Source organism: Plecotus auritus, assembly GCF_963455305.1.
Source record: "Plecotus auritus genome assembly, chromosome: 10".
NCBI classification, from domain to species: Eukaryota; Metazoa; Chordata; class Mammalia; order Chiroptera; family Vespertilionidae; genus Plecotus; species Plecotus auritus.
The window spans coordinates 37,032,320-37,054,380 of record NC_137785.1 but is presented as its reverse complement, the minus strand read 5'-3'; the positions used below and the strand labels follow the sequence as shown (position 1 = coordinate 37,054,380).

The window sequence follows — 22,061 nt, the reverse complement described above, 5'->3', positions numbered from 1 at the left end:
AGCACATGGAGAAAAAAACCAGTAGCCTAGTTAGTTTTGTAAACCTAGCTCATCCTAGAAGTGTACCATTGCCCACCAAGAAGACCATTGCCACCATTACAAGAATTCAAGGTTTTGTTATGACCACTAATGTCATACTCATCAACACTCTCCTCCCCTTAAACACCTCATTAAAATTATTTCTGCTTAGTGTGCCTACAGCTACAGGTCACACTTCAAATCTGCCATAGATCTGCTCATTTAGGCCTAATGATTATTTGGTTTGAACAGCTGATTAACACCTTTCAAGTATGGTTCCCTGAATAGCAGGTTTTAATTCAGTTCCTTTAGAAAGCTCATACTGTGGGACACTGGTTCTCAAAGTGTGTTCCCTGGACCAGTGGTACCAGCATCACCTGGGAATAGATAAGAAATGCGGATTCTCGGCCCCACTTTAGTTCTACTGAATCAGAATTCTGGTTTTACAAGCCCTCTAGCTAATCTTGCACACTAAAGTTAGAGATCCACTGAAGGAATATACAGAAGATTTAATCTACAGAATTTCCCTTTACATATATCTTAGAATGGCTCTATTCTATAAGTCAAGGTGCACATTGATGCATACCTGCTACTAATTTTTCCCCACTTCCTATTTTGAAAAATGTCAAACCTTCAGAAAACTTGCAAGAATATTACAGTGAATATCCATGTCCCCTTTGCCTCAGTTCACCAATTGTTAACATTTTGCCACAGTTGCTTTCTTTCTTTATGCTGAACCATTTGAGTTAGTTGCAGGCATTACTCACTCTTCAGCTATTTCAGCATACTGCCTCTAAATGCGAAGGATCACTTTAAGTTTTTTAAAAAAATTGAAATTAGAATTTAAGAGCTAAGTACCTATTGAGTAGCAATTCTTGGATATTTGATAATACTAATATTTTTATGTGTGGTAATGTTAGGGGGTGAAAAGCATCCTTTTTAGGTGTTTTTAGATACATATTGAAATATTTACAGATGGAATACTATAATGTCCTGGATTTGCTTCAGAATAATCCAGTGTGGGTGGGCTGTAGGGAATGGGAAGAAAGGTAATAAATGAAAAAATACTGACCACTAGTTATCATTGTTTTAGCTCGGTGATATGCACATGGGACTCATTATACTGTGCGCCTTACTTTTGTATGTTGTTTTTTTAATCTTCCATAATGAGAAGTAAAAAAGAAATCATGGTAGTAATTCAAAAGACATGACATTTTTTATATTGAAATAACAGGTTACCAAAGATAGTGCTAATTTTCCATTAAGAATGCAGAATAGGCCCTAGCTGGTTTGGCTCAGTGGATAGAGCGTTGGCATACAGACTGAAGGGTCCCAGACACATGCCCGGGTTGCGGACTCGATCCCCAGTAGGGGGCGTGCAAGAGGCAGCCAATCAATGATTCTTTCTCATCATTGATGTTTCTATCTCTCCCTCTCTTTTCCTCTCTGACATCAATAAAAATATATTTTTTAAAAAAAGAATGCAAAATAGGACACCTGTGGGCGAAACTGCCATCCAAAATCTCCTGTGTGTCAGGCACTGTACACACTTAGCATTTTGTGTGCTCTATCGTTTGATATGCTGGTTGCCCTCTACATTTTCAGTTAGCAAATTAATGCTTCTCTCATCCATTAATCCCTGTATTTCTTGATGATAATAATTAATGAAATGAGTAATCCAATTGTGTTACATGTTGCCATTCCAACTGATATATTTAATAGTCATTTATAAATATATTTGTTGACAGCTTGAAACAAAATTCAAAAGTGACTTAAATAGGGGCATCTTGGCTGAAAGAAAAGAACCTCTCCGGTGCCTAGTAAAGTTCTCTAGCCCAAATCTTCTGGAAGCATTGAAATCCTTAGCACCAGCAGGTAAGTAGTCAGTTTATTTTGCAAGCTAGAACAATTAACAGCATACTACATTGAAACCTCTCTTTGCTGACTAATTACCTCTGAGCTTTCTCATGACCAGTCTGGCATCCCATCATACCCTATATTGCATATTCTGCTTCTGCACATAATGGGGGTCCATGATCTTGCCCATTTTTAAACTGACTCAAATCTTTGCCCTGTGATTATTTTTATTGTCTCTTCTTTTTCTTTTTTTAATTTCAGGTATTGCAGATGCACCACTTTCTCCGTTGCTCACTTGCATACCCCAAAAGAGAATGAATTATTTTAAAATTAAAGATAAATAAGACATATATGGTTTGTAAGCGTCACATCTCCCTGACTATATTGCATACACATTTCACTTCATGGCTAGCTGTTTTAGACATGAACCCTTAATATTGACAGTTTTAAAATGTTCATTATAATTGTTGGGAATGATTATTTCCTCTTCCACTGTGTGCTCCCTCTTCCTCATATCCTGCAAAGCATAGCAGTTGTGGGTCTTTAAGTGACAGGATGTCCTTTTTCTCACACCTGTCTCTCTTCTGTCTTAGAGAGGTCTGGTTCCAATTGCTGGTTTTTAGGAATTTTCTCTTAAGATTTGGATCACATAAAGAAATGTCAAGAAACTATACCCAACTCAAAACTTTCTAGGAGAATCATAAACGTGGTACATTCAGAGGATAGACTTGGGTCCATTAAGTTATTATTGCAGGAGGTAGTATATCAGATGATTTAGTTATATAAAATAATGGTTTCATTGTAAATATACTTTTCATAATCTATTTTATCGTACATATGACATTCAAACTGACCAATTTTATACTGATTTGTGAATAAAGATATTTAAAAACTGATACATAAGTTACTTTTGATGAAAATAAAAAAAGAGGCTTATTGTACAGATACATCAATACAATCAGAAAAAGGAATTAAAGTATGCTTTATAATACAATGGTATTTTCTACAGACTGTAGGTATTTTATGTGAAAAGTATGTTTTTAGATTTAATTAGCAATAGCAAAGACACTTCGGTTATCTCAGAGTGAGGCACTGAGTCTGCAAGGACTTAATGCTAATTTCCTTATGGATTACTGTTGTGATTTAAAGCATCTGTGCACACAGGGCAGGCACTTCTGCTCAGTGCCCAAATGGCTGTGTTAGGTCTGCACAGAGGTGCTGCATGTTCCTGGGTTGGCTTCTCACAGCTCACAGCCCTCCTTGGTTCTTAGTAAGGGTGTGCAACTGGGACCTGAATGAGAAGATGCTAATCATATTATCCAATCTATAGTGGAATCACTTGAGGCTGCACACTGAGGCCCTCCCAGACAGAGGTACCTGCTTAAGGAAATGAGAATACAAGGAACTCTAACCTATTATGTGCTTGATGGTCCAGACACACATACTGTATTCAAATGTAGTCTTGAGAAAAGATGGAGCAGTAAATATACATCCAAGGACCTCTATAGCCAAGGTATTTACTGCCTAATGTAAAATTAGGGAAAAGAAATTGCTTCAGAATAATGCAGTGGGATTTTTGAATTTTTTCTAATTAGGAATTTATTTAATTTTACATTAGGTAGAATCTCTAAAAATGAATAACATTAATTAAGCCCTTAAATATATGGCAAACACTGCTAAGTATTTTATATGCATTGTTTTATTTTCATAACAATCCTTTAAGGCAGGCAGCATTACTAGTCTTATTCTACTTAAGTGAATAACAAAGCTTAGCTAGTAACACATTACTAGTTAACTACAGGCAGTCAGACCTCAGAGCCTGTACTCTTAGACTCCACACTGGAAAGAACAATAGTCCATGGATCCTGTCCCACACATAGATATGTGTTTTTTTGGCCAACGATACTTTTTAAATCATAATTCCTTTGGTGGCAGAATAATACCCCCTGTTCATAGATGCCCTGGAATCTGTATGTTACCTTACAAGCAAAGGGACTTTGCAAATGAGGAGAGTTCCTGAATGGACCCAATGTAATTATTAGGGTACTCAAAAATGGAAGAGAAGAGAGCAAAAGGCAATGTGACTACTGAAGAAATCAGAGTGACATGACGACTCAGCTCACCATTACTGACTTTGAGAAGCTGGAAGAGGCAAGTAAACAGCTACTTCCACAAAGCCTCCAGAAGAAATGTAGCCCTGCCAACTGCTTGATCCTAGTCTGGTAGCTAGGATCATTCTAGACTTCTAATCTCTAGAACTGTAAGATAATGTAGGAAGAGTGAAGATGGGGAATATATAAGATGGAGTCATTTTAACTAAGCTGCTAAAAATTAACATGAAGTTTGAGGCATGAAAGATTCCATTCTTGTTCTAACTAACCTGGGAACATAAACTTTTTTTTTTAACTTTCCAGTCCTGTGTCAGTGCTTGGATTTACAAATGGACTTCTAGATAACCCTCTGTTTATCTCCTAAAGGACTCACATGTACATCCACCTGACATCCATTATCCAGACCAAAGGATGTGACCAAACCTCCTAGCATCCATCACCCTGACTGTCCTGACATATGACTGATAATCATCCTGGATCAGTAGTAAGGCTAAGAATGCAGGGCTGATAATTCTCAAGAATGTACTTTTTATTATAAGAACTTAACTTTTCTTTCTGCTTTGGGACATATTTTTGCCTTGCTGTGTTTCCAACTTGCAAACTCCAAGACCCTTGAATAAGTCCTTTCATTTATTTCCAACCAATGCCTCCAGGCTCTTTTTGAGTTTCTTCAACAATAATAAATCTGTGTTTTAAGCCACTAATTTGTGGAAATTTGTTATTGCAGCATAGAAAACTAATACATATGCTAATATATAAGTGTTGAATGTTTTCACATAAATATATTGAAAAACAAATCTAGTGATATCAGAGATGCAGCGGCTCCCCTTTAAACAAAGGATTTATTTCTCATTTCACTGCAGTCCTTAACCCTCCCTTTTGTCTATACCTGACCTACTAGTCTCATCTACATGACCTACCAAGTCCGATTTTAGAACCCTGCCCTGAGCTCTACTGTCTCCCAAATAGTAATCGAATCTTATCCATTAAAATACAAGCAAGTAAATCCAGCCTCCCTAAAATGATTAATTATGTCAATTATAACAATCCTTTTGTTTGTATAATGTGATCTAGGGCTAATTAGTTACTTCTCTGCAAAACTTATAGTGCATACCCACTATGGCTGTTTTGAGGACACTAAATGACAAGTGCTTTCTCCAGTGTCTGGCACATGGTAAACAGTAAATGAAATACACCTGTAATTAACATATAGTTGCCTGTCCTGCTGTTGAACACTTGAGTTGTTTCTAATCTTTGGGAAGTAAAACTTCTGAATGCGTCACTTTTTCTTCTCCAATTATTGCCTGATGTCAGGTTTCTTGGAAGCACAACCAATACCTTCTACCTGTTCATAGGAATCCTAGTGAAGTTTTGCAACCCTCCCGCCTCACCTGGCAGCAGCTCCCCGCTGACATGCAGGGGGCGCCACGTCCAGCCCAACCTGACCGGATGCTAATAAGCCTGGGGGCCCCGCCCCCTGCCGGAAGTGCAGTGTTAAGAGGCGGGGTTTGCGAGCTGGGCCCGACTGCTGTGCGGGAGCCATGGCGGCCTCTGAGGCGGTGGCGGCGGGACCCGCGGCTCTGGCCTCGGGCGCCCCGGCCGTCCCGGCGGCCGCGAGGGGGGCCGCCGCCGCCTCGGGCTTGTGGAGTCCACCCGGACGGCTGAGGGGCAGCCGGCCTCGGCCCGCGGCGGCGAAACAGCAGCCCGCGGGTTTGGCGCCGCCGGCCGGGGAGTTGATCCAGCCGTCGGTGAGCGAGCTGTCCCGGGCCGCGCGGACCAACATCCTGTGCACTGTGCGCGGGTGCGGCAAGATCCTGCCCAACAGACCCGCGCTCAACATGCACCTGGTCAAGAGCCACCGCCTGCAGGTGAGCCCGCCGCCCGACGGCGCCTCCTCAGGCCTGGAGCCGACATTGCGCCTCACTCGGGGGCGTGGGCGCGGGTCCTGCTCCCAGGGCGGCGCGGCCTGGGGTCTGGAATGCGCCGTGTGAGTCCAGCCTCCGCCGGCCTGCATCAGAGGGGGCTTCCAAGTACATAAGACGGGCCTAACCGAGGGGGGCGTCCCGGTCGGGGAAGGAGGGAGCGAGGAAGTGGGAACGCGTAATAATAGGAAAACACTGTGTCATGCCGGTCGGACCAGCCGGGACTACCGGCCTCTAACTTCGCGGCCCGGGCATTGATCTCGGTAGTTCTCTCAGCAACTTCGTGAGGTACGGCCTACTGGTCTCATTCCATTGATGAGAAACAGGTTACAGAACCTAAGTAGTGCTGGGATTTAAACCTGGTCTCTGGTCCCGAAGCCCGTGTGCTTTCCACCACGCCCACAATACCTCCGTCGGGCCCTGGTCCTGCCCCGTGGTTAGAGGGAGCTAGCTGCAGACCTGGCTGAGCGCCGGCAGTGACCAGTTTGAGACCTAAGGGGAATTTCTCCCGTCTGAACATCCCTTCCACCTTATATAAAATAGGGCGGTGATTTTCAACCTTTAATGCACATCTGTAGAAGGCTTATTAAAAATCCAGATGTTCAGTCCCACCCAGATCTATTAAATCATAATTTCTCAGTCATTATAATTGGAGGTTTCCTTCCACCACTTAGAGCCCTTCTTGGCCAACAGTGACATAATTTGAAACCCTAAGTCACTGAAAGCAGTTTTGTTGAGTATGTAGCTTTTGACAGTCTGAATTGGTTAGAGAGAAAGCTTAAATTACCTGGTATATTGCATGTTTCTCCTTGGAAACGTCATTAGAATCAGGCTTCTGATAAGAATTTAACAGCAGAAAGTCTAATAGCTATGGCAGATGTGTTGCCCATGAAGAGTAATCTTTTAATAGGCACCAAATGAACAGAAATGCAATTGCCTTCACATAGGAGGATTAGGAACCCCAAACAGGAAATGTACAGGGAGATGTGCTGAGGAAGACCCTGCAGTGGGGCTGTAATTCTCCTCAGAGGAGTTTGGGGTTTCCTCCAGAACACAAGTGAAGTAACTCTGGGAATGGGCTTCTCTTTCATGCTAACTTTTAACTAAATCCTTCCTTTTCTTAACCGTATTTATTTTCCTTAACCGTATTTTAACTTGAGTGGTAAGTATACATTTGTAGGAATTCTACAGCCTAATCCCTTGGTTCTCTTTAGCTCATATACAATCGCCATCACCCACCTTCATCCCATAGCTAAGGCAGACATTACATCTCTGAGCACAGATGAAGCTGCCAGTCTAACGAGGACCGTCCTTGTGTTGGCTGAACAGCACTCTAGGAAGCACGTCTTAACACTTTATATTGCTCTTTTCTTTGGAATTGCTGTCTGGAGCTCTACATCTCTCAAGACTTTTTGAAGCATCTGTTTAGCATGAAGATAGCACTTACTCTCCAGGATATTGATAGTATGTATACAATAGGTTTATTTCTAATTATGTTTTTAAAATATGTAAACTTCAGAATTGTGAAGATACCAATACAAAAGATATAATAGACCTAAGGAGGAGGAATATGTTTAAGGAAAATACAAACTTTGACAGATCTTTACTTGGACTTCAGCCTTTCAGAGTGTACATCTCCTCCCTTGCTTAGAACATGTGTAATGTTCTAGTCAGATTCATTTTTCAGGTTTTTCTGAAGACAGCACTCAAGATCCCTTTCTAAACTAAAAATGTTGAACAATGAAAATGGGCTTTTCTGAGTTTCCTTCCAAAGTCACTAGGGAGACCTGTTTCAGTAGGAATTAAAGAAACGTCGCCGAGAACCATCATTGGTTTTTTTCTTGTCAAACAGGCTCACTTTCCTGACTTATTCTGCCTTTCTAACCATAGTACACAGCAGCCTCTGAGCATTTGATGTCTTGGGGAGAAGGTCCACTTTCTTTAATGAAAGTGACCTATGTGACAAAATAACCATATCCATATGGTAATGCCTCAGGCAAGTCTGTATTCTTAGTCTGGATCCGTAATAGAGGCTCTTGAATTCAAACATTACTTTTGACACTTGATGTTCTCAAAGTATTGGAAGGAGAAGGCCTGATAAGGGCTGACTGGGAGTTCCCCATGGTTTTAAAAGCAGTCTGTGTTTAGACCAGAGACTCCACTACCAGCCAAGTTCTGTTCTGAAGCTAATCTTGAGTATATTTGATTGGCACTTTGCATAACATTCAGTGGAAATTTTCCCTTTCATTCTCTTGGTTACAGCTACTTGCATATTTCTAGTTCCTCTCCTAATTTTTATTTTTTCAAATTATGATAATTTTATTTCCTTTCCCTGTTAGTTGCTATATGGTTCCAATTCTATTCTAATCTTTCTTCATAGGATACCCTGCCCTTAACCAAATATTCCTTAACATAAATGATTAACAAACCCTTCTGAAAGATGATGGATAAGGGTGAGATTGTAAGGTAAAGGGTACATGCTGCATTTTGGTTTTATGTGGGTTCTTAAGATATATGTCTATATTTCATATCCTGTAAGAAAATATGGAAATATCCTAGTTCAGCCTTGCCTAGGGGGGATCCATGTAGAAATGAAAGCTGGTGATTCAGGAAAAGGAATAGTAGGAATAAATGGGCATTTCTTGTTTGTTAGGAATTATTTTATTCATTGTGATTGAAAGCAGTGAAAAGGACAGGAGAACCTTTAGAGAACCTTTTATCCAGCAACATTTATATTTTTAAAACATGACTTAGAGGCCTGGCTGGTGTGGCTCAGTGGTTGACCCAGGAACCAAAAGGTCACTGGTTTGATTCCTTTTCAGGACACATGCCCGGGTTGTGGGCTCAATCCCCAGTAGGGGCGTGCAGGAGGCAGCCAATCAATGATTCTCTCTCATTTTTTCCCATTAGAAAATATTCACATCAAAATTTCCTGAGATGTTAAACAACTTGAGGTTTAGCAGTAAACTGACTCATACTTGCACATTCTCTCCTTTGTCGCCTGAGAGACCCATGACTGATGATACAGGTATCAGCATGAAAGGGTTGTTGAGAACCGAAGTTTTGTTCGACAATTGAGACATTTTTTCATGAAAAATTTGGTCAAGAACCGAATTGTTCGAGATGGGAGACATTCGAGAACTGAGGTTTGACTTTGAAAACTTTTAACCAAAAAGTCAATCACATTTAATAATAAGGGATAAGTAAGATTATGTATGAGTTAATATATATAAAGTGCTTAGAAGAGTGCCTAACACTAGTAAAAGCTTTGTTAGTACTGGCCTTTATAATAATCATTAAATTTCAAACATAGCATGCTATATAAAAGTTGTGTCAACTAGCTTTAGCTACTTTAGGGGCAGTGTGATAATCGGAGAAAGCCACAGATCTTTTTATCAGGAAGGCCAACATCATAGTCAAGGGAGGCTTTTTTAGGAGTTCATATTAAGACGCTGGGCATGAGATAAAAGGGAAAGGAAGATTTAAGGATGATATAGAAATCTTGAGCCTCATAAACTGTAAATATACCACTTTGCAAATAGAATAGATGGCTTCAAGTTGTTGACTTGAAGAACCTGTAGAAAATTTTTATGAGTTCTTAAGAGTTTATGTGCCAACAGAAGACATGCCTAGAAGCAAAATCTCAGCAGAGGAAAATGTTTTCCAGAATGACAGTTTGCAGTTTCTTTTATACATTTGGAATTAAGGAGGGAAGTAAAGAAGATTACATGAAAATGGGAGAATGTAAGGCAGGGAAATATTTATGATTGGATATGAGGGATGAAAAGCAGCATTTCACAGGGATGTTAACCTAGATGCACAAAAACAATGCACAGGGCTTGCAAAGAGAAACTTCTACTAGGGAAGTTATAGACCTGAGGCATGACTATCCACCATGACCTGCCCAGTTAGGAATGTATAATCAGATCACCCTGGGAAATTACTTTGTTAGATTTGTTACAGAACCCCTTTTTCATCCACAAAGGGAAGAGATTATAGGTTTAGAATGGATAGTTTAAAGGAATAGATAGAATCTGAAACAACATGGTTTGAGCTATAGTTCATACATCATAAAGTTTACCTAATTTAAGTGAATAATTCATTTATTTTAGCATTGTGCAACGATCACCACAATTCAGTTTTAGAATATTTTAATCTCCCAAATAAGATCCCTTGTTCCTATCTTTAGTCATTCCTTGTTTTTACTCCCAGTCTGTTTTATTGATTTTTTGAAAATAATTATTTGAAATAATTTTTCTTTTTCAGGATGGCATAGTAAATCCAACAATAAGAAAAGATTTGAAAACTGTACCAAAATTCTACTGTTGTCCAATTGAAGGATGTCCTAGAGGCCCTGACAGGCCATTTTCTCAATTTTCTCTCGTAAAACAGGTATTTTACATAAGTATACTTCTCTGAGGATGAAATGCAAATGGTATAAACCTAATGTGCATTCTAATTACTTAACCAAACATAACTAGAGAATTGAGCAGAAAGTTGTGTGAGGATATCCACCCAAAAGTATTCCAGTTGGAAAAGGTGAGTAAGGTATAATGCAAGTGAAGGAGACGTGCCTTGTTCTGGAGGGAAAGGTGTCCAGAAGTGGATTCAGAGAGAAAGAGAAAATGGCCAATTCAAAGAATGAGAACATGTGTACTTTGTATCTCTTGTGTGAATCTGTGCCTCCAAGGTTAGACAAGCAAAGGCACAAAGGAAATGTTCTCCCAAAGGAGTAAGATAAGGCAGAATTTCAGAAACGGCCATCTTAAGGGGAGGGAGGAGGCCCAGCAACTGGGAAAGGAGGTGGTTCAGGACTGGAAGAAATTGGCAGCTGAAATACTTCCCAGAGGGTTTGCTGGAGGGGGTCCTATAAAAAGTATTGCAAATACTTTTTATTCTGCCTGCAGCACTTATTTGTAGATCAGAACCTAAATGCTGGGTAATATGGATTGTTTCCAAAACTGTCTCCACACTTTTCACAAAGTAGAAGTGATAGGGAGAAGAGGCATATGATAAACTGCAGTTTGCCAGCTTCTACATTCTTTGATTTGGACTGCTATGTTTTATCATGTAAAATCATTGTTAATTTGGGTATGTTGATGGTTTTTGAAATGTTTTGAGCAGTTGCAGTTTTTCATTCTGGTTCCTTTGTGTTCTTCCTAGCACTTTATGAAAATGCACGCTGAAAAGAAGCATAAATGTAGTAAGTGCAGCAATTCATATGGCACTAAATGGGACTTGAAAAGACATGCAGAGGATTGTGGCAAGACCTTCCAGTGCACATGTGGCTGTCCCTATGCAAGTAGAACTGCATTACAGTCCCACATCTACCGAACTGGCCATGAGATCCCTGCGGAGCACAGGTAAAGGGGAAGAAATGGTGGCCCAAAAGTCAATAGCTGTGGGAAGAGTTTCAAATGAAACTTCCTGGAAAGCTGTTAGTGTAGGAAGAAAGGAGGAATAATGGAAAAAAGGTAAGACATGGAAGAAGGGAACTTTCAGAAATGGTAGCAGTACTAACAAAGGATCCATGTCTACTTAACCCGGTTGTTCTTCCTTCTTCTTTCTGCCAACTCCTTTTGAGGGTCCCTTAACATGAAACTATACTTTATTTTATTTATTTACTTATTTTTTTTTATGCTCACTCAAGGATTTATTCATTGATTCCAGAGAGAAGAAGGGAGAAAGAGAAACATCAATTGGAGTGCAAACATCCTGTATGCACTCCGACTGGGGATTGAACTCACAACCTAACTATGTGCCCTGACTGGGAATCAAACCCTGCAACCTTTTGGTATATAGGAAGACACTCCAACCAACTGAGCCATCCAACCATGGCTATACTTCATTTTAAAGGCCAAATTTATATTTGGGGTATAAGCTTCCTACTTTAGAAATGATAAAAGTTGCATTATTTAATCTGTTAGCATCCTTATGCTTACAAATCTAATTTAAGTTCTAGTACTTAGAGCTGTGTCTCCCCCGCCCTCCACAAAAAAAAGGTACACTTTGTCCTTCCCTGTTTGCATGTTCCTGAACTTCTGCCTGCCATACAGCAGGCTCAGTTCTCAAAGAGGTGTAAAAGAAGGGATTTCTCTTCACTGGGTTGATTCTGACCTCTTTTTACTCTATCATTTTCAGGGACCCACCTGGTAAGAAAAGAAAAATGGAAAACTGCCTGCACAACCAGAAGTTGTCCAATAAGACCATTGAATCCTTGAGCAACCAACCAACCCCGAGACCAGACACTCAAGAATTAGAAACTTCAGAAATAAAGCTATTTGCTTCTTTTGAAGACTCTTGTGGCTCTAATGCCAGAAAGCAAACTCTTACAACAGCTCCAAAATATCCTCAGAAATTGCTTTTACCAAAGCCCAAAGTGGCTTTGGTTAAACTACCTGTTATGCAGTTTTCTCCTATGCCTGTCTTTGTGCCTACAGCTGACTCCTCGGCCCAGCCTGTAGTGTTAGGTGTTGATCATCAGGGCTGTGCCTCCGGTGCTGTGCACTTACTGCCCTTGTCAGTAGGAACTCTGATTCTTGGCCTTGATTCAGAAGCCTGCTCTCTTAAGGAGAGCCTTCCTCTTTCAAAAATTATAAATCCTGTTGCTGTTGAGCCAATTAGTACAGGTGTTCAAGTGAACTTGAGTAAAAATTCATCTAGTCCTTCACAAGAAATAGGGAATGTGTGTCAAAAGAACAGCATTTCTTCAATCAATGTACAGACAGATCTGTCTTACGCCACACAACACTTTATACCTTCTGCACAGTGGGTCAGCCCTGATTCCTCTGTATCGTCTTGTTCTCAAACTGATTTGACTTTTGGTTCTCAAGTTTCCCTTCCCATTAGTGTTCATACTCAGACATTTTTGCCCAGTTCTAAGGTAACTTCATCTAGAGCTGCTCAGACTGATGCGTTTTTAGATGCCTCTTTCCAGGCAGGTGGAATCTCCAGAGAAACTCAAACCAGTGGAATGGGAAGTCCAACAGATGACCGAGTACAAATGGACCAAGCTGTAATGTGCAGAGACATTTTTGAGAGTGTCCATTCATCATACGGTATTGCTACAGACAATATTATAAGCAGCAGCTTAGTAGGAGAGACTGTCACTCATGGTTTGTTACCTCAGAACCACTCTAAGACTTTAAGTCAAGATACTGAGAAATCTGCACCAGTTATAAATTTTAGTGCACAGAACAGTATGCTTCCTTCACAGAACATGACAGATAATCAGACCCAAACTATAGATTTATTAAGTGATTTAGAAAACATCTTGTCTAGTAATCTGCCTGGTCAGACACTGGACAATCGTAGTCTTCTGTCTGACACAAACACTGGACCTGATAGCCAGCTCCCATCTGGTTCAACCCAGAATCCTGCAATTGATTTTGATATCGAAGAGTTCTTTTCGGCCTCAAATATTCAGACTCAAACTGAAGAGAGTGGTCTTAGCAGCATGACCACTGAGCCAGTCTTAGAATCACTGGACATAGAGACCCAAACTGACTTCCTACTTGCAGATACCTCTGCCCAGCCCTACAGTTACAGGGGGAATTCTAATTTCTTAGGCCTTGAAATGTTTGACACGCAGACACAGACAGATTTAAACTTCTTTTTAGACAGTAGCCCTCATCTGCCTCTGGGAAGTATTCTGAAACACTCCAGCTTTTCCATGAGTACTGATTCATCTGATACCGAGACCCAAACTGAAGGGATCTCTGCTGCTAAAAACGTATCTGCTCTAGAAAGCAAGGTTCGGTTAAATAGTACAGAAACACAGACCATGCATTCTGGCTTTGAAACCCTGGGGAGCTTGTTCTTCACCAGCAATGAAACTCAAACAGCAATGGATGACTTTCTTCTTGCCGATTTGGCCTGGAACACGATGGAATCTCAGTTCAGCTCTGTAGAAACCCAGACATGTACAGAACCACACACAGTCTCCAACTTCTAAAAGTGAAGTCCATGTGTGGAATGGCATTTAAAATTTCCTTGATTTAGAAAATGAGGAGTGGAGACAACAGTATTAACTCTATTGAATGTAGTTAATATGCAGTTCTTCCGTTCTTTGAGGTTCTTTGCCTTTTGTACTTGTAAACATGAAATTTGTGTATAAATGTGAGTGTATTATAAAGTGAAGATGTTGACCTAAAAAGGATTGTATTGTGTTGCCTACATTTGCCCTTTCACAGCTAGTCTTTCCATCTTAAAAAAGGGGTGGGGGAGGAGGGGGAATGTCACACCTTTAAAACCCATCAAGTCATTTAGCTAAAGCCAAGCTTACCAGGTACCAGGGTACAGACTTTTCAAATCTCCAAAATATTTTAGTCAAAAGTGTGACTTGCTTAAGTCGCATCTAAAATATTTTTGACAATGCTTGTTAGAAATTCCTTTTCCTGATAGTAATACCTAAAGAAATTTGATGCTGTACCATCAGGTTTAAACACCTATACATAAGTGGTTTGAGACTCCTACTGTCTGCAGCTTCAGCTGCTTGACATCTATCTCTCTGAATTGCAGACACAAGAGAAAACTACATCTGCCTTTAGCTTTTCAGACAGTTTTCATGTAGTCATTGTCATCTCTTCTCTACATGAACTATTATTGATACCAATGTAAGTGTACAGACGTGTTGTAAAATTGCTTAAAGTAGTAGTGGCAAGTACTTAGTGTAAGTAGTGATCCTTCTAATCGTGGAATCATGCCTATTGGCCCATACCAAGTGTGCCCTACAAGCATCCCTTCCCATTCTCTACAGTAGGCCAGGGTGGTGTTCCAGACCTGTTTGGCTCTTTGTCAAAGTGCACAGGCTGGATCTGAGTTTGGTCACTCTAAACATTTATTGATATCTATATATATATGACATTCCCCCTAAATTTATTTATTTATATATATATATATATATATATATATATATATATATATATATATGACATTCCCCTTAATTTCAATTCATAGCATCTTGAAAGAGAAGAGTGCAATCAACAATTATATTAAAGTGACTCTTCACCTCTCATCTTTTCCTTGAACAAGGAAAGACATTGATCTAGCAGGTATTATTTGTGCCTTGAGGATAGCAATTACATAATAGATCCAGCTTCTGCATTTTGTTGCTTTATTTGTTTCGAAAAGGTAATACCAGCCAGTCTTCGAAGAAAACTGAGTTGAAGACTGATTGCTTCAATAATCATCTATTTTGAGATGGGAGTATGGTCAAGGATGCTTTGGGGATTTTCTATATTTAGGAGATCCTGAATTCTTGATTGTTGGCCAACTTTCAGGCAAATGAAAATCAGTGCGGCCTGTAGGTTTTCTAACGTCACCAAAAAAACAAACAAATGCTCTGTTCCTTCTGTGGCACATGCTTGTGCCGCTGAAAGTTAAATCCTCAAAATAAAGCCTAAGGAGGGGGACTAACAAGTTGTGTTGCTAATTCCTCTTTCACAGATTTTTGTTCGTCATGGATAAAGAACATATCTTGAACTCCACCTGGTAGATAAAAATTTGCTTTGGTCACAGTTGCCTATGAATATGGATTTTAAAACAAACATAAGCCTTAATTAACATTTCATTGTTTTAGAATCATCACTGCCTTAATGTTCAAACACCTATTTAAGTCCTAGTAAAGGAGAAATGCATGTTTGTTTATGGCTTTTGTAAATATAATGCAATGATCTATGGCTTTAAATTTTTTTTTGTTTCTGTGACAGTATTTGTTAATCCAGCCAATAGAGTTATTTATAGAAAATGGAGCATGTAATAGTTCATGTGTAAGTAAGCACTATTTCCCCAAAACCTTAGTTACCTGACTTGTTATAAGAATTATTTGTAAAAACTCAAATTCGGTGATTAAACAGAAGAAAGAATTCTCCCTTTTTTTCTGTGAATTCTTCGACCTACTCATAATGTGACTTATGTTGTTGCCTTAATTTTTCAAAGTCGTTGTCTTCTGAAAGTCACATGATAAAATGATTGTGCCTAGTTATTTTCATTATTTTACCTCTGATCATAAAAACATGCTAACAGTTTTCCTAATAGAAAATGAAAAGACACTCCATTCTAAAGTTTCTATTTTGATGTAAAGTTTTTATTTTGATAAAAACTATACTCCTTACAATATAAGCTTTTGGAAAATTTATTCAAAGGAAATCAATTAGTACATTTGCCAAATGTGACCATTTTATACTGTGATGACTTTTTGTAAATAATGTGGTTCATTATTTTAAGAGCAAAAAAGGGGGTTAGAATATAAGTAGTTCTTTGCTTGGCCACTAATGTACAGGAAAATCAAATCACTGCTTTTAATTTTTTTGACATAAAGGAAATATAAGGTAGAAAAATTTTGTAGATTTACCTGAAAGATGCCATGTAAGGTTTGAAGTTACTTCTGATGGAAAGAAAATGTATCAGTGCCAACCTAGTTGTGAAATTGTGTTATTTTATTTATAATGGCAAATGACAGGTTGATATTTACATGTCATCCTTTATGGCCTTAATTTAATTAATTTTTAATCCTCACCGGAGGATATGTTTTTTTCATTGATTCTAGAGGGAGGTAGGCAGAGAGAGAGAGAGAAACATCAATGTGAGAGAGAAACATCAATTGGCTACCTTATGCACACATGGGTATGTGCCCTGACTGGAAGAGGAACCAAACCCACAACGCTTCGGTGTACGGGATGGCGCGCTAACCACTGAGTATACGGGCCAAGGCCTGTGGCCTTAATTTTAGAATGTCTATCTTAATTCCAATAGAAAACTGAACCTCAGAGCCTGTCATCTAATATTGACTGTGCAAAGAACTTACTATCTAGTATTTTTAGATTAGTGCTTCTCAAACTTGTCCTCAGAAGGCTCAAGTAATTTGGGGGGAGGGAGTGGATTTAGGGATGAAGCCTTTGAAGTCCCAAGTATTATACAGTTCATTTTCCTTATATTTCACAGTATATGTGTGTGTTTTCTCATCTGAAGTGTGTTAAACTACTACTGATTAGATTTGACATGGAAGAGGACAGGTCTATCTTTGGTTTATACATAATCCAGCATCTAAAATACTTTGTACAATGACATGAATTTTAATCCATTTACTTAAGCAAGATGTTGGCTATTATGTTCTTTTTTTAAATTTTTATTTTATTGTTTAAAGTATTACAAATAGTAGTACATATGTCTCCTTTTTTTCCCCATTGACCTTCCCCCGGCCTTCCCTACCCCCCCACACACACATGCCCTCCCCCCCACCCCCAGTGTCTTGCGCCCATTGGTTATGCTTATATGCATGCATTCAAGTCCTTCCGTTGATCTCTTACCTCCCCTACCCCAACCCTCCCCAGTCTTTCCGCTGTAATTTGACAGTCTGTTCGATGCTTCTCTGCCTCTGTATCCATCTTTTTGTTCATCAGGTTATAATGTTCTTTATTATCCATAAATGAGTGAGATCATGTGGTTTTTTGTTTTTTTTCACTGACTGGCTTATTTTACTTAGCATAATGCTCTCCAGTTCCATCCATGCTGCTGCAAATGGTAAGAATGCCTTCTTTTTTACCGCAGCGTAGTATTCCATTGTGTAGATGTACCATAGTTTTCTAATCCACTCATCTGTTGATGGGCATTTAGGCTGTTGCCAAATCTTAGCTATTGTAAATTGTGCTGCTATGAACATAGGGGTGCATATATCCTTTCTGATTGGTGTTTCTGTTTTCTTGGGATATATTCCTAGAAGTGGTATTACTGGGTCAAATGGCAGTTCCATTTTTAAATTTTTGAGGAAATGCCATACTGTTTTCCACAATGGCTGCACCAATCTGCATTCCCACCAGCAGTGCACCAGGGTTCCTTTTTCTCCGCATCCTCTCCAGCACTTGTCATTTATTGATTTGTTGATGATAGCCATTCTGACAGGTGTGAGATGGTACCGCATTGTTGTTTTGATTTGCACCTCTCAGATGATTAGTGACTTTGAGCATGTTTTCATATGTCTCTTGGCTTTCTGAATGTCCTCTTTCAAAAAGTGTCTATTTAGGTCCTTTGCCCATTTTTTGATTGGATTGTTTATCTTCCTTTTGTTAAGTTGTATGAGTTCCCTGTAAATGTTGGAGATTAAACCCTTATCAGAGATAACATTGGCAAATATGTTCTCCCATGCAGTGGGCTTTCTTGTTGTTTTGTTGATGGTTTCTTTTGCTGTGCAGAAGCTTTTTATTTTGATGTAGTCCCATTTGTGTATTTTCTCCTTAGTCTCTCTTGCCCTAGGATCTGTGTCTGTAAAGATATTTCTACGACATATGTCTGCAATTTTGCTGCCTAGGAATAAACTTAACTAAGGACGTAGGATTTTTATGGTTTCCTGTCTTACATTCAAGTCCTTTAGCCATTTTGAGTTTATTTTTGTGTATGGTATAAGTTGGTGATCTAGTTTCATTTTTTTGCATGTATCTGACCAAATTTCCCAGCACCATTTATTAAAGAGACTGTTTTGACTCTATTGTATGCTCTTACCTCTTTTGTCAAATATTAATTGAGTATAATGGCTTGGGTCAATTTCTGGGTTCTCTATTCTGTTCCATTGGTCTATATGTCTGTTCTTGTGCCAGTACCAGGCAGTTTTGAGAACCGTGGCTTGGTAATATAGCTTGATATCTGGTAATGTGATCCCTCCAACTTTGTTCTTCTTTCTCAGGATAGCTGTGGCTATTCGGCGTCTTTTTTTTATTCCAGATGAATTTTTGGAGAGTTCTTTCTAGGTCTGTGAAATATGCCATTGGTATTTTAATAGGTATTGCATTGAATCAATAGATTGCTTTAGATAGTGTGGACATTTTAATGACGTTGATTCTACCAATCCATGAACATGATATGTTCTTCCATTTGTTTATGTCTTCCTCTATCTCATTTTTCAATGTCCTATAGTTTTCTGAGTACAGGTCTTTTATGTCCTTAGTTAAGTTTACTCCTAGGTATCTTAATTTTTTTTGGTGCGATAGTAAATGGAATTTTTTTTTTCATTTTTCTTTCTGTGAGTTCATTATTGGCATATAAGAAGGCCATAAATTTCTGGGTGTTAATTTTGTATTCTGTTACATTGCCAAATTCATTTATTAAGTCTAGTAGTTTTTTGATGGAGTCTTTGGGGTTTTCTATATATAGTATCATGTCATCTGCGAATAAGGACAGTTTTACTTCTTCTTTTCCTATTTGGATGCCTTTTATTTCTTCTTGTCTGATCGCTAAGGCTAGTACTTCTAGTACTCTTATTATAATGTTCTTATGGCCTAGAAGATAGTCTGCTAAATACTATTGTTTTGCAATGTTTACATCCAAAGGATTCAGTCATGTGAACTGTATTTATTAGCAGATATACTGATACATTATTTACCTATCAAGAGAGGCAGAATAAAGAGCAAATGGAGAGGATTCTTAGCTTGTCAGTGTTATAAAACATTAATAAATGTGGGCACTACTTTTAAAAACATGCATGTTTGACCTGGTTGGTGTTGCTCAGTAATTACAGCATTGGCCCACATACCCAAGGATTCCAGGTTCAATTCCCAGTCAAGGGCAGGTACCTGGGTTGCAGGTTGGAACCCCAGCCCATGTTGGAGAGTGTGCAGGAGACAAACAATGTGTCTCACATCTATGTTTCTCCCTCCCCCCCCCCCTCTCTCTTCCTCTCTCCTTCTTCCTCTCTTCCACTCTCTTTAAAAATCAATGGGAAAAATATCCTTGGATGAGGATTATCAAAAAATATATATATGCATGTTTGAAAGGAGCAAGTGCTCAAATGATGTGAATGAATAAAAGCATTTTCTATAATTCTTGAACTGGAAGAGTACCAATATTCATTCAGTTCCTTCAACCAACTTTTCAAGAACTCCAAGTTTTATCTTACTAATAAATACATTTGTAATTTTATTTTAAATCCACAATTTCAAAAATAGTGAAGGTTAGCAAGCATAGGAAAAACTATTGCCAACGCTCTTCTATTAATTGTTGACACTTTACTCTCAAGCAAGTTAATATTACAGAACATAAAGCTGGAAAAATAAATAACAAAATTGAAACAAGTAATTCTCTTTTTTAGCTTATCAGTAAAATTTCAGAAAATGAAGAAATTTTTGAAAAAATGTATCTCCATGGCAACTTTGTCATTCTCAAAAGTATGTATGTTATCTCAATGTGAACAACAGACTTTTTTCCCTAAAGGAGTGAGCTTAATTACATGGTATGTGTCAGTATGACCTTGTTCCAGGCCTGGCATCTTCTTACTGCTTCTGCTTGCGGCTTTTTACTCTTTGCTTTCTGATGATCCACTGCATTTTCCATGCCCTGGGTGAAATACTTGGTTTTATGATTGCATCTCAAACATGTTGCTGCCTAGGGCTGAATTTGATACTGATCCCTCTCCTACTTTATCTCCTTTTTCCTGTGCTGTAACGAGAAATTTAGTGACTACAGAAAATCTAGAGTTCATGCTGCAATAAACATGTGGCAGAAGTCTGTGCATCTGAATTAACTTATCCCAAAAGAATATTTACCCTTAAAATGCTTCTCAAAAACTTTTCCCTATTTAAAAAGTGAGCCTTCAAAAGTTAAGATTTTATATTATCCTTTTGAGAAACCATCCAAACTTTGGCAAGTTATACTTAAGGAATTATTTATATTGTCTATTTCAGTTCATAATAATTTTTTTTAGCTATACTGAAGTCTGGTACTATTAATGAATTATAAGCTAGTATCAATTTTTTCTCTTTTTCACCTTTTTTGGTTAAGATGTGGTATATTTTTAAACCACTTAAGTCACTATTCTCTAACAAGATATGTACCTGACTAGTAGGTCTTCAGATTTACAATTCTCTAAATAGCTACCATAACGACAATGTCTCTCTAACATTCCATTTTCCTGAAATTACATTAGAGAAATCAGTCAAGGGGATTTAGGTGAATTGCCACAGAAATTGCACCTTCACAAGTGAAGAGTATCAGGACCAGTGGTATTTGTCCCGAGTTAAATGTTTTATTCAGAGATTACGAATTTTCTTCACAGCAACATGCAGATTAGAACAAATGAAATTGCTAACAGCCCTTTCACATTAAGGGCTTGGTTAATAGTCATAACCCTCCTGTGGTGCTGAAAATAAGACTAGTTTATAGAATATTTTCAAGTTTTCTGTTTTTAAAAATTATTGATTTCAGAGATGAGGGGAGAGAGAGAGAGAGGAGAGAGAGAAACAACAATGTCGAGAGAGAATCATTGATGGGCTGCCACCTGCTCGCCCCCTGCTGGGGATTGAGCCTGCAACCCGGGCATGTGCCCTGACCTGGAATAGAACTGTGATCTCCTGGTTCATGGGTCAACTCAACCACTGAGCTACACTGGCCAGGCAAAGTTTTAATAAGCAGCTAAACAGGAAAGAAAGGTCTTAGTTTGTACTAACTGGGAGAAAAAAGTCATTTTCATTTGTATTTGTGAAGTATCGATGTTTAAACAGTAGAGATTTCCTAATAATGGCATTAAATGGAAATATATTAATAGTGATGCACATTCTCCTGAAAGAGGGATGAGTGGATGCCAACAGCTCTTCCTGGTGCTGGCTAAATATGCCCTATGTTGCTATGAGAGATTGTCTCAGAGAAAAGCAGGCTTGTCGTCGCCTTCTTTTGGAGGGGACCTGGGCAGGTGGCACCAGAAGACACTGAAGGACCAGGAGTACCTGTGCTTTCCAGGATGAAACAAGCAGAACTCCCACATTTCTTTCACCTCTGTGCCAAGGTTTCTGCTTGCTCTGTAAGTAAAGCTGTCAGAGAAGCTGCAAACAAAGGCTTGGTTTCTAGAATTATTAAATCCCTAAAGCAGTGGTTCTCAACTGGGCCAATTTTGCTCTCCTGGCACTTGGGAACATCTGGAGACATGCTTGATGGTCATAACTGGCGTTACTATTGGCATCTAGTGGGTAGAGACCAGGCATATTGCTAAGCATCCCACCATGCACAAACTGCCCCCACCACAAAGAATTACCCAGCCCTAAATGCCAACAGTTCCAAGGTTGAAAAGCCCCACCCTAAGAGAAGGTCAGTTGGTGAGGTGGAACTTTAGGCATTGCGATAGATGCGATATCAAGCTGGGCTGTTGGTTCTTTAAGAAGCATGTTTTTGT

General features: G+C 39.0%; 3 protein-coding genes across 5 annotated transcripts in view; 2 read left to right on the top strand and 1 right to left on the bottom strand.

The window, feature by feature from the left end:
- Positions 1-4,685, top strand: part of CENPN (centromere protein N) — a 30,867-nt gene extending 26,182 nt beyond the window's left edge. Inside the window, exons 10-11 of the mRNA XM_080645640.1 lie at positions 1,767-1,893; positions 2,137-4,685. Of these exons, the coding sequence (XP_080501766.1) occupies positions 1,767-1,893; positions 2,137-2,219 (210 nt within the window). The 3' untranslated portion in view covers positions 2,220-4,685. The remainder of the gene's footprint in view (positions 1-1,766; positions 1,894-2,136) is intronic.
- Positions 1-22,061, bottom strand: part of LOC308236213 (COX assembly mitochondrial protein 2 homolog) — an 86,643-nt gene that overhangs the window by 42,692 nt on the left and 21,890 nt on the right. The gene's annotated exons all lie outside the window — the stretch shown is intronic.
- Positions 5,477-15,838, top strand: ATMIN (ATM interactor). 3 transcript variants are annotated; one of them, XM_080645625.1, is made up of 5 exons: positions 5,477-5,854; positions 8,819-9,054; positions 10,175-10,300; positions 11,072-11,271; positions 12,050-15,836. In XM_080645625.1, the coding sequence occupies exons 2-5, from the start codon at positions 8,998-9,000 to the stop codon at positions 13,860-13,862; spliced, it is 2,196 nt and encodes a 731-aa protein (XP_080501751.1). In that variant the 5' UTR covers positions 5,477-5,854; positions 8,819-8,997; the 3' UTR covers positions 13,863-15,836. The 3 variants fall into 3 exon arrangements, with proteins under 3 accessions (XP_080501751.1, XP_080501750.1, XP_080501752.1); XM_080645624.1 differs by lacking the exon at positions 8,819-9,054 and having other exon boundaries at positions 5,496-5,854; positions 12,050-15,838; XM_080645626.1 differs by lacking the exon at positions 5,477-5,854 and having other exon boundaries at positions 5,875-9,054.